This window comes from Micropterus salmoides, unplaced genomic scaffold (assembly GCF_014851395.1).
Source record: "Micropterus salmoides isolate LMB-PRFRI ecotype aquatic unplaced genomic scaffold, ASM1485139v1 Ms_hic_scaffold_20, whole genome shotgun sequence".
NCBI lineage: Eukaryota > Metazoa > Chordata > Actinopteri > Centrarchiformes > Centrarchidae > Micropterus > Micropterus salmoides.
This window is the reverse complement of record NW_024041151.1, coordinates 11,078,495-11,095,148: the sequence shown is the minus strand read 5'-3', so window position 1 is coordinate 11,095,148 and position 16,654 is coordinate 11,078,495. Positions and strand designations below refer to the sequence as shown.

General features: G+C 39.3%; 3 protein-coding genes across 7 annotated transcripts in view; 1 reads left to right on the top strand and 2 right to left on the bottom strand.

The window, feature by feature from the left end:
* kcnt1 (potassium channel, subfamily T, member 1) overlaps positions 1-4,541 on the bottom strand; it is a 44,864-nt gene extending 40,323 nt beyond the window's left edge. For 2 of the 4 annotated variants that reach the window (XM_038733998.1, XM_038734000.1), the window contains exons 1-2: positions 4,051-4,541; positions 1,942-2,106 (exon numbers count right to left, since the gene is read on the bottom strand). In XM_038733998.1, coding sequence (XP_038589926.1) covers positions 1,942-2,106; positions 4,051-4,217 — 332 coding nt within the window. In that variant the 5' untranslated portion in view covers positions 4,218-4,541. Of the gene's footprint in view, positions 1-1,941; positions 2,277-4,050 lie in introns of all 4 variants that reach the window. The other 2 variants (XM_038733999.1, XM_038734001.1) reach the window with 2 other exon arrangements.
* A 3,631-nt stretch (positions 4,542-8,172) lies between these two features.
* On the bottom strand, positions 8,173-12,878 carry LOC119914665 (26S proteasome non-ATPase regulatory subunit 5-like). 2 transcript variants are annotated; one of them, XM_038734107.1, is made up of 10 exons: positions 12,668-12,878; positions 11,811-11,955; positions 11,620-11,733; positions 11,415-11,543; positions 10,982-11,091; positions 10,749-10,891; positions 10,293-10,484; positions 10,048-10,157; positions 9,790-9,930; positions 8,173-9,600 (listed from the first exon to the last, which is right to left on the bottom strand). In XM_038734107.1, exons 1-10 carry the CDS (start codon positions 12,838-12,840, stop codon positions 9,343-9,345), a joined length of 1,515 nt encoding a protein of 504 aa, XP_038590035.1. In that variant the 5' UTR covers positions 12,841-12,878; the 3' UTR covers positions 8,173-9,342. The 2 variants fall into 2 exon arrangements, with proteins under 2 accessions (XP_038590035.1, XP_038590036.1); XM_038734108.1 differs by having other exon boundaries at positions 12,721-12,854.
* A 1,296-nt stretch (positions 12,879-14,174) lies between these two features.
* On the top strand, positions 14,175-15,713 carry LOC119914843 (putative UDP-GlcNAc:betaGal beta-1,3-N-acetylglucosaminyltransferase LOC100288842). Its single transcript, XM_038734385.1, has 2 exons — positions 14,175-14,251; positions 14,353-15,713. Exons 1-2 carry the CDS (start codon positions 14,246-14,248, stop codon positions 15,457-15,459), a joined length of 1,113 nt encoding a protein of 370 aa, XP_038590313.1. The 5' UTR covers positions 14,175-14,245; the 3' UTR covers positions 15,460-15,713.
* Positions 15,714-16,654: the final 941 nt, after the last annotated feature.

Sequence of the window (16,654 nt, the reverse complement as noted above, 5' to 3'; positions counted from 1 at the left end):
GTTCAATTCCAACACTCTTCAAAACCATTGCAATAACAGAAAAGAGGACATGTGTTTTGCTTTTTCAAGCTATTTTGGACTCTTTGTTTTAGACTTGAGAAGCAGAAGCTATCAAAATCCTTGCTATATCACTGTGTCGAATCTCAGGACAAAAACAAATGAAGCAGATCTCAGAAAAACAGACTGCTACTGATCTTGTCTATGAAGCCCAGAGGCTGCAGCAGAATGCAGAACTGAAGGTACAAGAGGAGAATGTGTGGATGAGGAAAGGTAGATAACAGAGGGACTGATGGTGAGATCTCATTTCAAATTCTTATTGTGAATTGGGTCACAGTGTTGAAAACATGTTTCAAGTCCAACTTTTTCGAGTTTCAAATAAATTCTTAGGAGAATGTGTCAAACACACACACATACACACGCTTCACAACTTCTGCTCAACAACCAGAGTGATTCAAAAACACTCCTCTTTTTCAGCACCATGGACAGCACCCCAACTCTGTCATGTTTCTGCTTCATTTCCTCTTTCAAGGCTGACAAAATCCAAAGCACAAACACCACTTACACCGTATAACAGGGTTAGATGACACTTGGGTATGTTGTTGTGTATGCTCAGACTGTAGGGGATAGACAAGGTAAACACTCCATGCACAATAACTGATGTAACACTAAAACAACTACAAACACTGCCTCAAAGGGGGGTCAACGCTAATTCAAAGATTAGCATTCAACCCCAAGTAATCAGCACATTTTGAAAAGTGAAAGCAATACACCACTGGTCAAAATAAAAGTGAGGAAAGAGGTCTGAAAAATCTTTCATTAAGTCTTATAGAACTGCAACCAACAATGATTTTTATTACTGATGAACCGTTTTGGTCTACAGTGAAATAGTGAAAAAATTACCACAATTTCAAAGATCACGAGGGGATGTCTTTAAATGTCTTGTTTTGAAAAACCAACAGTCCAAAAGCCAAAATGTAATTTCAGAGAACCATAGAAGATGTGCTATGACAGTGTAGAAGTAGTGAATCTTGGCATTTTTGTTTTTAAAGTTACTTTAACAATTAATCTATTATTAAAGTAGTTACCGATAAATATTCTGTTGATCAATCAGTGATTCCCAATCACGGCTACTCGTAAGGTACTTCTACAGTTGCTTGGGAATGCAAGGAAAGAAAACACATTCTCACTCCCAACCCATCATATGGACACTTGGTCAAGACCCTATGGTGTCACTTGCTAATGCCCTGGGTACCCCTTTAGCATCATTTTTGGACGTGTATGATCAGATCAGCGGTCAAGTTATATGCAATGTCCGGTTAGACTTTTAAAATAAAACCAGTGTTTAATGTTGTGAAACGTCGAAATTTGATTAGGTTCAGGCACCAACACTACTTTGGTTAGGTTTAGGAAAGCATCATGGTTTGGGTTAAAAATAACTACATTACTTATGTGACTTAGCTTAAGTAACGCTTAACTTAACTTTTTGTTTCACATGGGAAACGAACACTGGTCTAGTGGGCGAAAGTCTGGTATCTGGCCCACCCCTCAACCCATTAACAGATCCACCCGTCCTAACGCTACAGGGTTTCCCCCAGTGCATTAAACTATGATGCTAAGGGGCTTCCAGCATTACAAACTGACGCCAATGGGTCTTGGCCATGCATCAATTTGTGAAACTTGGGATTGAGAACAGTTTGGGAAAGAATGTGATTGGTGGTATCTCTCAAAACAAGGACTAACAGATTTATTGACTAATCGAGTTTCATCTTTAAAGTGTTAACTGAATTGTCTGTATCTGAAAGTCAAAATCTGCTATGTTTCTCACAATTTTATACTTTTGACCATCACCAAAAATCAACAACTTCTTATGGGTTAATGTGTCTATGTAAAACAACACTGCTCAACCTTATTTCTGAGAGTTACAGTTTCTCTGCTGCCTACCTGTCATCATTCTGGAAGCTCTGGTCCCCGAGCAGCAGGTCTCTGAAGCGGAAGCGGGGCGGCAGCGGAGGCACCTCACTCTCCAGCTGCTCCATCTTAAGAGTGGAGATGTCTAAGATAACCCCACTGCTGCTGATGTTGGTCGGGAGTGGCCCTGGAGAGGCGCTGAAGGGAGAGGAGAAAAGTAAAGAAGCAGAAGGGAAATGAAGGGAGAAAGAGAGGAGAAGTGCACAAGTGGAGGGATTTGGAAGGGCAGGAAATGCTGAAAAGGAACAAGGAGCACAGGGAGAAGGAGAGGAAGCAAGGAAAGGAAACATGGAATGAAAATGTGCAGACTGATACATGCAGAAAAGCATGGTTTCGAGAAAATGGGAAAGAAAAAAGATTCTGTCACAAACTGGTACTTCACCACACTCCAGAAAATTCTTCACACTCAGCTTTGGTGATTACATTTAATTACCCTCTTTCACTGTCTGTTTGCAGATTGTTCAGTAATATGACAATAGAATTAAACGCAGTTACTGTGGTTGTAAGCATTCATTTGTGACAATTTAAGCATAATGAGCAGACACAGACTGCTAAGGTACAGTTAGACTACAGTAGAGTAAACAGAGTCTGAACCCTGTTTCTTATGTCCACAACTTGATTTTATTGTTTTAACTCTTAACAGAAGCATAACTGTTCTTTAGACAAACACTGTATATATACAGGTATTTCTCTGATATGGAAAGAAACACTTTTTGTTTCTCATAATAAATCAGTTCTAGGTGCTAGAGAGAGTGAATGCCCACCACGTCTACTGTTTATTTTGGTCTGAAGTTTTCAACCACTGGTGGAAAGTAACTAAGTTAATTTACTCAAGTACTGTTTTTAAGAACATTTCTGAGCTACCAGCACTTTATTTAAGTGACCATTTTATGATATGATCACTTGAAGGAATGAGATTCATTAGAAACCCCAGGGTAAAGTGAATGGATTGATTTATACCCTAATATTTAGAGTACACTGCATGGATGGGTATTTTTAAAAGATTACAAGCTTCACTTGAACACCTTGCACATTAATTCCCTGGTTAAAACATCCCATTCCATTAAATATTTTTCATCGCTGGGGGATGGAAGAAATGTATTTTAGGATTCAAATGAATTTTCATTGGAGACGGGTGCTGTTTTTTAGTCTCTTTTAAACAGATGACTGAAGAAGCAGCTAAACTTCTACAATACAACGCGGGCAGAGTGTACAAAAGCCTTGAACCTCTCTTTCCTCCATCTTTACACCTTCCATCACTTTGTCTGTCTGTTTGCTAAGGTCCTCCATTAAGCTTGTCAAACTTATTGCATAATAGATGAAGGGCATATTTCCCATGTGGATTTTATGAAATCCATCCATCTAACTTAACCAAACAAAACCCAATGGCAAAGAGCCCCACTCAGATCTCATTAAGCACACTGGAGCACTGGTTTTGTTCTCTGGAGAATCAAGAGCCAAAGACATTAAGTGAGAAATTTTATGGTTAGATTGTTGAGCTCATCTGTAGGCTCTATCTTCTTTGGGACCTTTAACATACATTTTAAAACTATATAGTTTTTTAAAACACTTTTTTTTGTCACCAAGTGACACAAATGTCCCAAAGTAAACACACAAATGCAATGTCCAATACACTAAAACATTAATTAACGTGTTATTATTAGTTCTAGTTATGCAACCAAATTTACAGCAGATAATATCCAAGCTGTAATGGAGAAAGCTGAGACAGAGAGCAAGCCAGTGAACAGCTGAACAAACAACAGTGGTGACATGTAGACAATGTGTGGATGGAGCTTTGGGAAAACACTGATACAATCTAAAAAGCAGCATGTTTATATACGCACTGCACCACCGCTAACTGAATACAAAATATTAAAATTTCATCAAATATAAGGATTGTTGATACTTTTCACAGTTTTTATTCAAACAAACCCCTAATCTACAAAGCATGACAGTGATTGTGAACACTGTGCTACAACAGAAACGTGAAGGCTAATAATGCAAAAGTTATTCATTATTAATCTCCACACATGACACTTCAAGTTTTTCCTTCACAACTTGATTCCTGTCTGTTTCTCTTACCGAGGTTTGTGGTCGTTCACGGTCCCATCATCGTTTACAAATGACTGGTTCTCGTAACATTCGCTGCACATTTTGGCCGAAGATCCGGCGCTGCCGTCGGCCTGGAGAGCTGCGGTTGTCGGCGTTGAGTCCCCCTTGACAAAGTCTTCTTCCTGGGTTAATTGCATCGGAGGGTGATCTGCCAAAAAGGAGCGGACTCCCGGAAAGAAAGACGCGCTCTTTTAAAAGCCCGGGTTATATCTACCCGCGGATGACCCCCCTCACCTATTCAGGTGCATCTTGGAGGTATGGAGGAGTTACTGTCAACCAACGCAGAAAAGAAGCTGCGAGCAAAGTGACAACTGGCTAATGAAGTCTTTCAAGAATCAGACTGAAAGATGCAAGTGAAATAATTTGGGTGTCGAAAAAATCGTGTGAGTGGAAATATTCTGTGTGATGCAGAGGACACGTCTGCAGCAGTGAACATGACAGCTTTCCTTCCTGAGGTAGCGGTACACCTAATGACATAACTGGTGAATTATCACCCAACTCTTGATGAGTAGAGAGAGATTAGCGCCATCTGTCGGAGGCTGCGGGTCTCTTAAGTTTTCCAGAAGGTAAAAGTGACGTTTAAATGGGAACATTGACATTTAGACAAAGACTTTGCACAATAGAATCATAATGGCTACAGAGCTGAGTCAACACTGTGACATAAAGGAGAAAAAACATATATAATTACCAGATTCAAAAGGTTTTTATTTCTCATAGCAGTACTGGATTAAATTGTACAAGTGTTATTTTTATTGTGAACTAAGTAGGCCTATGTCAATGTCCTCAGCAGTGTTGGGCAGTAACGCTTCATTAGTAGCAAGAGTACCAGATTGCTTACTGTAATAATATTAGGCTAGTTTCCCCAGTAACTAAGTAGCCTAGTGTAACTAATTAATTTTCTAAAACAGTAATATTATTACTAGTTACTAATGCAAGTAACACTGCGTTACTCGTTACTGAACGCACCATCCTTGACATGAATCGACGACTTTGTTGTTCATGTCTGCTGATAGCCAAACACTAAAGGAAGAATGGACATTTTTGATTATATTTGATCGAGGTGCTGTATTGAGGAGCATATATTCGTGCAGCACCTCGTTGCTTGCTCACTCCCTCTTTCTCTCTCTCTCGTGAACACCGCTAATAACTAAAGTAATATTACTTTTTTAAGGAGTAATAAGTAACTAGTAATATATTACAATTTCTGAGTAACTTTCCCAACACTGGTCCTCAGGTAATTTAAGTAAAAGTAACAGTTACAATTAGAAGTAGAAGCAGAAGGCCTGCCTTCAAAATCCTACTTAAAAGTACAGGAGTAGCTATTATCAGCAAAATGTACATAAAGTAGACCTACTCATTCTGCAGAATATCCCTGTGACTGATATTTAATCATATATGATATATCAAGGCGTAAGTACTATTTTATTGTTGTATAATTTCACCTCTTTGGGCCACGAAGACTCCTTTAAATGAAACCATTTGTGAAGTTTAGACAATAAATAGACATCTGAAATGTGACCAGGAGCCCTAAAATATGTGCTATTTTTCTTTGAGAAATCTATAATGCATTGTATTATATAATATTATTATGTTTGTTTTCATGTAAAATCTGAATCTGAAAAGAAATCTCTCAAATAAATGTAGTCATGTAGAAAGTATAATACTTGCCTCTGAACTGTTGTGGAGTAGAAGTAAAAAGTACCTCAAAATTGTTTGCACTTAATTACTTTCCATCCCTGCACTTAGACTTCGCACAAGAAACATTTTCAGCTTAATATACAGAATGAAATAATATGATAAATACATACACAAAAATGTCAGTTTGCCTACAATTCACATGTGATGTGTTATTTTTAAGCCTTTGTGTGGACCAGAACAGTAGTTTTTACATGGGTTGGAGATATATTTACTAAAGTGTTCTGTACCACTTGGCATTACAAGACAGCAACAACAACCAAGATGATCGCATGGCAAATCAAAATGTGTGGATCCCCAAATTCAAAAATTTATATTTCTTTACATAACAGAAATGTCTTCGCATGAAGGATACAGGGTACTCTGTCTTAGCTGCTGTGCATATTTATAATTCTTAAACTGATTTTTTCAAATATGCCTTAAGAAATCCAATGGCTTGATGATGAGTAATAAGTAAAATCTGAAAATCCCACATTTCCTTCCACCTTGTGCCTGCTGTCAGTGATTCTCAGGTGTGTTGAGCTCAAGCAGCAGATCATCCCACCTTTCACAAAGAGTAAAACCCAGGAGGCGTCTCATAGTCTGACAGACAGCAGGGGATGTTACAGAGGCCAGCAGCATCACGGGGATTAACAGGCAGCTCTTGGTATAAGAGTTTATGCTTACAGTTCATATTGTGGAATACCAAAGAGGACTGAGATTGGTAAATATAAAGCATCACAAAGAAGAATCCTATCACAAACCGGGTTTTTAAAAAATGTTTTGTAACATGATATGGCTTCCAGTATTTGTTGTAATTTTATCCTTTAGGATAACACTAAAACTCAACATCAGTGATGAAAATCATAAAAGGTAACGAAAAGGAGGAGAAGCTAAATGACTTACACTCACAGAAGTGCCAGAAGAAGAAATGAAAATAAAATGTAAAGAGAAAAGATTGCTTGACTGGATTTTCTATTATTATTTATTTCTTTGTTTATTTGATGACGCAAACTGGACCAAGTATGGAGGAGACGTGGGAGAGGTGATATGATTCACTGGGTTGACGGTCACATGAGGTTTAAGCTTATGATGGATGTTTGGGATTGAGTCAGTCACTCTGACTAAAGCGGGAAGTCTTTTTTACTGGAGATAAGTCACACCTGTGAGATTATCCCACCTGGGGAGATCTGCAGGTGGGTTATGATAAAATAACTCCAGAAAGCCTAAACTCTTCACAAGAAAATGGTGTTTATGATATAGAAAATACCATAATAAGGTGGTGAACCGTCTGCCTGACGGTTCACCACCTAGTATTGATCAGATTTTTCATCTAGACACCATGAGGTTGACAATTTTGTTTTTAAGGAAATATTTTTGACAACTATTTGATGGATTGCCATATATCACAACACATTCAGACATTCTTAGTTCCCAGAGGATAAATGTTAATGAGTTTAGTGTGACTATGACTTTTCCTCTAGCACCAACAACCATGATATATAGTAAAAAGCTTTTTTATTGATAAGGATTTTGAATGTAATATTTTTTACTTGTCATGGATTTTTAGTGTGGGTTTCCCACTATTACTTAAGTAAAGAATTGGCGTACTTCTAAGAATTAATAATGTGAAACTGGATTTCAGTAATTTGCCTGACTGCTGATAGACTGCGTGTCTAAGGGAGGCAGAGTTGAACTGTCGCCCTCTAGTGGAGACAAAGAAATTCAGTTGAATCTCAAACCCAGTCCAACACTTGATAGCCAACTATAGGTCTTGTATCTTCGTATCACTTACTTTATACACAGCAGTATATGACACAAATACATTAAATAATCGTCTCACATGTTGGGTTAAATCTGAAAATGATTTTTTTTAAAGTGATGGCCAATTAGTCATATTTCTCCTTAAATGAGTTGTTAATGAAGTTTAACCAATCAAGTCAAACCCACTGGATGTGTGGGTTTAATGCTCAATGGTTTAGCAGAATCAAAATTTAAGAACAGGACATAACTAAGCTTTTCAATGTGAAGCTGCTGATCAAGACACGTGCAGTACTGCTTCCATCCAGTTTCAGATTAATGGTTTGTCTGTTCAGAGAAACTGGAAACTCCTTGTCCCCTCTGAGAAATTAATGAAAAGCCTCACATTGATAATACCCCCTCATATATTAACAGATCCAATGAGGTCCAATTTATTGTCACAAGATATAAAACCATCTGACATAGATGTGTGAGACTAGAGTGGAAAAATATTTCTGCCTACTCTCCTAAAACATACCATTAAATTGACTTTACTTGGTGCTACAAAACATTTAATGGCTGTTTTAAAAAACCTTCAAGGTGTGTTTGAAATTTGAGAATCACATTTCTGGTTGTAATAATTACCCTTGTGCAAAATATGACAAGTAAACAAACACATCAGGTATCAGATTACGTCCTCTTTAATTGCAAAAAAAAAAAAAATTCTATATCAATTTTATTTAGTAAACAAAATATTTGACACAAAACAATGTAATCAATGTCTGAAGCATTCGAAAAGCATTTGATCAGCAGGATTGCATTTTTGGTTGCGCCCTGTTTGATTTGAAAGATACTGTATATGATGAAGGGAATTTGTGTTTATAAGCGCCTGGATGGTAAACATTTGAGGATAAGTTCTTTAATTATTGCTTAAGTAACTGGTAAACACTCTGAGAAGACCATGCTGACATTGTCATATGATGTGGAGATATAGTGACGTGAACAGGTATCCATCATCTTACAATGGCTACGTTTGATGTGTTTGTGTGTGGATTTTCACATCCTTCATGGAAGTTCATCTTGTCACAATAAATTTAACTGTTACTGGGATACTCCAGCGATTTTGTGTTTCTATAACGCTGGGTGACTTACAAGAGAAAACCAAAGCAGCGGATTCCAAGATATACCAATCTTAAATATCTAGTATGGGTCAAGCTTCAAAATCACTCACTCCTACATTTCCCATAATGCAACTCAATAGCGTCTTACGTTAGAACCTCCCTGTCTTCTAATTGCCCAAATCTTTCAAACTCCAAGCCCCCAGGTTGTAACGCTTTCTGTAAAGAAATGTGCAATCTCTAAGCCCAAACTGATATAACGTACATTTCAATACTTTACTTGATACTCTATTATATTTACTCCACAGGTGTGGTGACTAAATATGACAAAAACAAAGTCTAAAGTTTAAACAAAGTTTAAAGTCCTATCAGAAATGCCTGATAAATATAATGTGTTTAGATTGGCCTAAATTAACAGCAGCTGAGGTGTCAGGCAAAGCATGTAATTAAGACAAATTATTTGTTTTTAAATACTTTCAAAGTACTTAAACCTTCCTTTTCAGATTTTATGTTGTAGGTGTATAAGCATTTTTGTCAACTCATGTTTGAAAATTAAATAAGTTTTAACATCTTGTCCTGATTTGTAAGAACTATTTATGTATTTATCAGAAGAATTGTTTATGAAGGCAGTGAATAATGTGTTAACAATGAGTTTGATTACTCAGGCACTTACCAATTACTTAAGCATTAACCAGAAACCCATGAAGTGTACTGTTGTTGTTTGTTTGCATCAGTCTGCTCCTTCTGTACTGACTGAGGCCACAGCTGAAACATAGTACGCTCCCTCTCTGAGATACGTCTTCAGACGGATGTAATTCTGGCTGCCCAGAATCTCTGCTGCTGTCGATGAGCACACAATCGACCCCACCAGTTCAAACTTAGCGTCTTTGGCCTCCTTTGTCTGACCCGTTGAACGATCCAAAATGAACTCCATGAAACTGGGAGTGCTGATCATTAACTTCTGACCCCATGGCTGAGAAGCGATGGCCTGGAAAACACACACAACCAAATGTGATGATACAGATGTGACTGGAGCAATGTTGACGGCATTATGGTTTTGTGTAATGGTACAGACACCAAGACAAAATCTTCCAATATCTATAGCTCAACAGGTTTTCAAAAAAAGTCAGTAACACATGGAGGAAATAATGGTAGTTAGAAAGAGCTGAGCACTCACAGTAAATATCCGCAGAGCCCCACAATGCAGCTCTGGGAACGGCTGAGTGCTAATGTTGCAAATCATGTCCATGGGCTGCTTAGACAAAAGGTGAAACCAGGACTCTGTGAGGGCCAAGAGGTCTTCTGTCTGATGCTCTGGCTGCAATGAAGCATTTTAGAGTGATGATGTGATCAACGTTTGTTTTGTAGATGTCATTTAAAAACATAAAAAAAGAAGTATGGCTATGAATATACTTTTGCATGTGCACACACATACCTGTAGAGTGAGAAGTTGTGATATGGCGTCTAAGCTGCGCACTCTGAGCTCTGTAGCGCCTGAGCTGGCAAGCTGGCTCATTCTCAACAACACAGCTTTGAACTTTTCACCTGAAGACACACAGAGAATCTCACAAAGATCTCAAGACATCAGCTAGAATTACAATAATGTAAACATTCTCCATTTCTCTTTTGGGATCTTTGGCTTTTATTAAATAAAGCCTGGGAGAAAGATAACAAGCTAACCTGTTTTCTGAAGGACCTGCTTCCCTTCCACAGTAGACCCAAGTAATCCCAAAGTGTCCAGAGCCACGCCGATCATCACAGGGTCTGGGTCCAGAGCCATCTCAAACACTTTGTTCTGGAAAACCGGGTATGCTTCACAAACCTGCTGTGGGCTGTCCATAATGGCCAGGTTTCCAAAGAACTTCACCAAACCTACGGGAGTAAAATTCAAACAGTAAAGAACTGAATAATGCAGCATTGAATTGTTGTATTAAATAAAGGAATACTCCATCTAAACATAATAATGTTCCCTTTTACATCTGAAATGATTTGCTCCCATAATAGAAGAAAATAGTCTGACACATCTGCCTATGATTTAACAGGAAAACAAACAAAAAACATAAAAAAAGGAGCCAGTAACTTAAGTAACTGCTGTATTTCTGGGTTTTTTTGGAGCAGTTTTCTCAAGAGACTCACCAGGAAGGTAGAGAGAAGAGAGCGAGTCAGTCTCTGCTCCTCTGATCATGTTGGAGATCTTGTCCATTATACCCTGCTGGGCCAAATACTGTCGGCCATGCTGACTGTGGGCTAGAGTGGTCACCATCTCAATGGCTGTGGCTCTGGAGGAAAAGGAAACAAGAGGAACAAATGTAGCATTGATAGAAATGTAAAGACACTCTCTGTACCTATGATATGATAAAACTTATTACCTGATCAACACATCGTCTCCTGTCAGTTCTCCAATCAGCTGAGAAATTAAGCTGCTATTGGCACAGTATCCAAGGGAAATGGGAGATACAGAAGAGATTTCCACCACCAGCTGCAAGCAGCAAGAAAACTTTATTAGGGAAATCAATACAAGAGCTATTTTATGTGCGCTTATATGCAGTATAAACTTGAAATAAACTTTAGTTTATTAATTTAGTTGCTTCTATGTACATGGTTACAAGTTCATCTGTAACGAATTGAAGCTTTAATATAACTGAATCTAAGTGCCCACACATTCTGGCAGAACTTACTGTTATGATTAGTCATCTTTTCCTCTGATTCCATCCAAATAAAAACTTGTATATCACAAAAAAATTTGCTACTTCTGCATCATCAGCCACAAAGTAACCCAAAGTGACACACAGTTGAGCTTACCTCATATATCCTGTATCTGACAATGTCACTTGTGTTCATCACATCCTTCATAACTTTCAGCAGGTCGCTCTGGAACAATGTGTCTAACCCGGGCTTGGAGTGACTCAGTTTCGACAAGGACTGGATGGCCTAAGAAACACAACAATTATTGAACCCACTCTATATTAATTAAATACACAGGATATTTGCGTGCTTAGGTCTTCACCTGCTTTGCCACAGCAATTTTCTCTTCTCTGATGCAGTTGATCACCGCTCGAAGAATGTCATGGTTGTTGAGGATTTCAGTTGCAGCGTCAGGGTGCTCCACTATTCTTCCAATCTGAAAAACATAAAAACTTGACAAGGTCAGTGGTTTAAAGTCTGTGTATGTGCGTGTACTGTGTGCAAGCAGCCTACCTGTGTCAAGGCCAGTATTTTAACAGTTTCATTAGGATGGGTCAGACCCCCCTGTATCTCCACTCTGTAGTTCTGGGCCAGGGACACAGGGCTGAGGGCCATTAAGATGCATTTCAGGATGTCCACACACAGCTCAACTTGCTCCCTGTGAACACAGCTCACATTAGTAAATATAAATGTGCAGTACAAGTGCAGTCAAGTTGGCATATTGAAATTGCTGTTTTGTCTGACACTTAAGCTCAGATATTCTCTCTACTGCCAAGGAAGCAGAAGAACAGTCAGAGATATAACAATTAATCAATTAGCAAAAGTCTGTGTGAGTGTTTGGACAGTGACATGTTTACATTGGTAGCCTCTATAATCCAGCACGCAAAACTTGAAATTAAGCAATGACTATGCAGTTAAACGGCTAATTTCACGGTGTTCACATCCATATTGAATAACGTAACATAGGATGTGTAACGTTAGCAAAAACATTTTCTGCTGCTGTACTGTACAAAACGAATTAATTTATTGGACTGTGTGTAAAAAGGGCAACGCTATGAGCTCTGTTGCCCTCAATATGAAAGTCAGCCATGTTATTTTCATTTTCAATCCAATAATAGAGGGCTATACGACGGAAACGTGTCCCTGCCCACACCTGCGTTGCACTGTTTAGTAGTAGTGTAGCCAGTTAGCTTGCTTACTAGAACGGGTAAACACAGCCTATTTAGCTAGTTAACCTTCCGGTATGTTTACCTACTGTTTGAGTAACTGTTTATGATACTAAAATCAAATACTGACAGCTGAATGACTCAGCAGTTCACACACCGCAGTTTGCTGAACAGTGTGAACGAGATGCATTGTGCCAAACCAACCTCTGATTTGAGTTTAACAGAGAGAATATCACATTAAAACGCTGTCCGCTCACAGAGTCTCTCAACGCGCTGAGAGGTATCGATAGTAGAGCTGTTTTTAAACTCTGTAGCTCTTCAATTGGATCTTCGACACCGGAGATTTCCTCCAGTAAACTCTCAATGGAAGCAGCCATGACTGTCAATGTTTGGGGAAACCAAACTATCGACTAACGACTCCGACAACTTCTTCTTCTCCGTCGTAATTAACGCGGTTGACATTCAACGTTATGGCGCTTTACTGCCACCTGCTGGGCGGAGTGGGAGCTTCCACTTGATTTATTTTTCTTTCAGCCTGTCCACTTCGGTCTAAAACACATTATAGTAAAACATAATTTACAATTCTTTACATCCACCACTCCCTATTTGTGTTAAAAATGACTTTCTTTTGTAAATATATAGTGGTAAAGTGGCGTTTTGTACTTTGAGTAAGGTTATTTTATATACCAAATAACATTACCCGAAGCTCATAAATATAATGTTTGTCATGGAGGGAAAACAAGTGCAAAATCAGCTCCCCATAACTATATGGTGGAACACCTATAATCTCAGAACATGCAGTTTGGGCTCTGCAGTGCTTCCAGATATTGTTCTGTTCATTAATGGGAACATGCATGCACTGGCTGGTGGCCAGTCATGGCAGCAATTTTACTGGCATTCCATTGATGCACCTGGATCGCTCCTCACAATCAATATCATCAATAATTGAACATCAACAATTGAACAATTTGAAAAGGACATCTTTTTTACAATTTAAATATAAACCTCTTCTCTCACAGTCTTTCAGGTGCATAGCCAGTGAATGTCTGTCATTTAAATCTTTAATTTAAAAGATAACTTTATCTTATAGTCTGAATATTATAGTGGATGTTTGACCTTCACTGTGCAAAATGATGTATGGGTTTGACACTAGAAGTTTTCACATTTATCTGCTGTAGGGGGAATGTTTCACTGTTACCTTAAATATGAGCTTGACATTTACAATGGTGATTTTGTACTGCAAAGCCAATCATAGTCCACTTTGCAACTAAGACAACTGTGATCTGGAAAGTCGAAGCCAACAGTGCACATACACTGAGAAGAGACTTCTCAGGGAAGTAGGAGACATCATGTGTCTAGTATTTAAACTTTTGAAATTAAAAATATTTGCATTTTGATAGATTCTGGATTTTTCAGTGTGAGAGAAGGAGTAGATGTCATTTTAAGAATTTCTATCAAGGTATTAGACATAAATCATTATTCAAAGTAGGGTATTTTTATATGCCATAAAACACATCTGGAGTGGCCCCTTAATGTCATTGTGGTATGGTTAAACTATTCCTTCTTGGTATCATTAATGTTGTATACATGATACAGGATACTCTCCTCTTGATGAAGCATGTGACTTGGGGTTGGGGTGCAGGGTTACATGCTGCTAGAGTTTCATGAAAGTGGAAACCCAGTCTGTCAGCAAGTAGTGTTGTATAACTGACAACAGCGGGAGGTCCTCTGGTCACATACAGCTAATACAGCTACTAAAAACAGATAAACAACAAGGCTGTCATGCAGGTACAGTGTTACTTCTTTGCAGCTTATATGAAATTTTAATTTAAGTGTGATTCGCTACCTTTATGATAATTCATACTCTGTTTTTTGATCTCATGCTCCAGTGCTCTCCCTGCAAACTGCGTACCCACCAGTGGTGTTTCCTCCTCTTCAATGTGCTACTCTTCCATGCCCTGTTGTTTGGGGCAGACTTTGTCGAGGAGTACCTCCTGCAGCCCACACCTGGGGTCTACACTGATGGCACGGTTGCTGATGTAAGAGAGAAAGCAAGGAAACTTGACCTGAGCAACGCCAGGGAGAATGTGTCCCATGCCTACCCCATTGCTAACCCTGATGCCTGCAGAAACTCGGACCTCTTCCTCCTCACTCTAGTCTTCAGCTCCACAGCTAATATCACCCAAAGAGATGCAGTCAGGAGGACATGGGCCAACCAAACATTCGTCCAAGGCTTCCCAGTGCGGATACTGTTCTTCTTAGGATCAACTCAGACTTCCGATGCACAAAAGGCCCTCATGATAGAGTCTGACCGATATGGGGACATGGTCCAGGGTCATGCTGTGACTGACTCATCCCTCCGTGGGCCAACAGAAAAGACAGTGCTGGCACTTCGCTGGGTGATCACCTTCTGTCCCATGGCACGCTTTGTTCTGCTGACCAAGGACTCTGTGTTTGTCAACCTCCCTGCCATCGGAGGCTACCTACTCGGGCTGCACAGGCACCCAGAGGATCTTTATCTAGGTAGGGTGATCCAGAGGGACTCCCCTGACAGGGACCCCAACAGTCCTGGCTACCTGCTCCCGGCTCTGTACCCTGACAAGTACCTGCCTGAATACTGTGATGGGACGAGTTATGTTCTGTCCCAGGATGTGGTCCGAAAAGTGTATGTAGTGTCTGCAGAAGTCCGGGCACCTTTGCCAGCTGATGTTTTTGTGGGCATTTGTGCTCAGAAGGCTGGTGTGGCACCTACCCACAGTGCCAGGTTCTCAGGGGAGAAACATATCCGCTACAACGCCTGCTGTTATCGCTATCTGTTTAGCTCAGCAGGAATGAGAAGCCATGAACTAGATATAGTGTGGGCAGACCTGGGACAGAGAGGTGGAAGATGCTCACTGTTAAAGACGTACTACGGCCTGGTGACCTGCAAGGCCCTCACATACCTGGATAAACTGTCCTTCTTCAACTCCCAGAGTCAAGCTGAATCACATGATTAATTGACAGAGTTTGTGATTAGTTCATGTGTGTGTGCTTGTGAGTGAAAGAGAAAAAGAGACTGACGGAAAGTGGGGTTTGAAGTATGCACCAGTGTTCACATTTCCCTGTCAATATGGTTGAAAGAAATCTGTGTTAATTTCTTCATACGACAGCTAAGATCACTATCATGACTAAAGGAAACATAAAACTTGGAACACTGTAATGTATATACACATTAACAGATTTTGAAAATAAAAGTACTGTGCAAATTTAACTTCTAATAGGACAGGAGCTCCAATAGATGACACATTTATTTTTACACCTAGAGTGAATATTACATCAGATTGTCAAAGTATATAAAATCAGTTGTTACATTTATTTCCAACAACATTGTCATTATCTAAATCGATGGCTTCAAATTGGGGTGCACAGAGCCAATGCAGAGGGGATCGACATGGCCAGAGAGATACAAATGTGAAGATAAACTAAAGCTGCATATACCATTTTTCACAGGTACACACTGAATGGAACAGAGCCCTTCTTAATGTTTTTAATTACACCTTTACTTGTCCTATCTGCTGTGAAAAGAGCCTTATGTCTTGCCCTCGATACACATGCAATATAACAAGCAGGTGAGTCAGAGAAATGACAATGACGCACAGTCTGCACATGCCCACACAGTCCTGAGGGGAGGTCTAATCAGGCAAAATAACTGAGAACAACAGTGTGGGTGGACGATTGGTGTCGAGACCCTTTAAAACACGGACAAAAAACATTTGGTACAATATGATTTCTGACATTTTAGTGCTTATTAAAAGCCACTTTTAGTTTAAACTGTCCCTGACAAATAAATTAAAATTGAATAAAAGTTGTCTATTATAAAGGTATTTATCATAAGAATCTGACCTGAGTCTGATACATTTGTGAATAAAATATTACAGAATCAATTTAGACTGGCGACCTGTCCAGGGTGTACCCCGCCTTTCGCCCGATGTCAGCTGGGATTGGCTCCAGCCACCCGCGACCCTGTACGAAGGATAAGCGGTTGACGATGGATGGATGGAGAATCAATTTATCTAAAGATATGGTCCCATTTATTTCATCTGATAGGTATGTGGTATTTCCTGTTTTCAGAGAAATTCTAATTTATTGTGGTAGTATTAGAAATAATAGATGATGACCAAAAAGGCAGTTTTGCACCAACCAACCTGATAG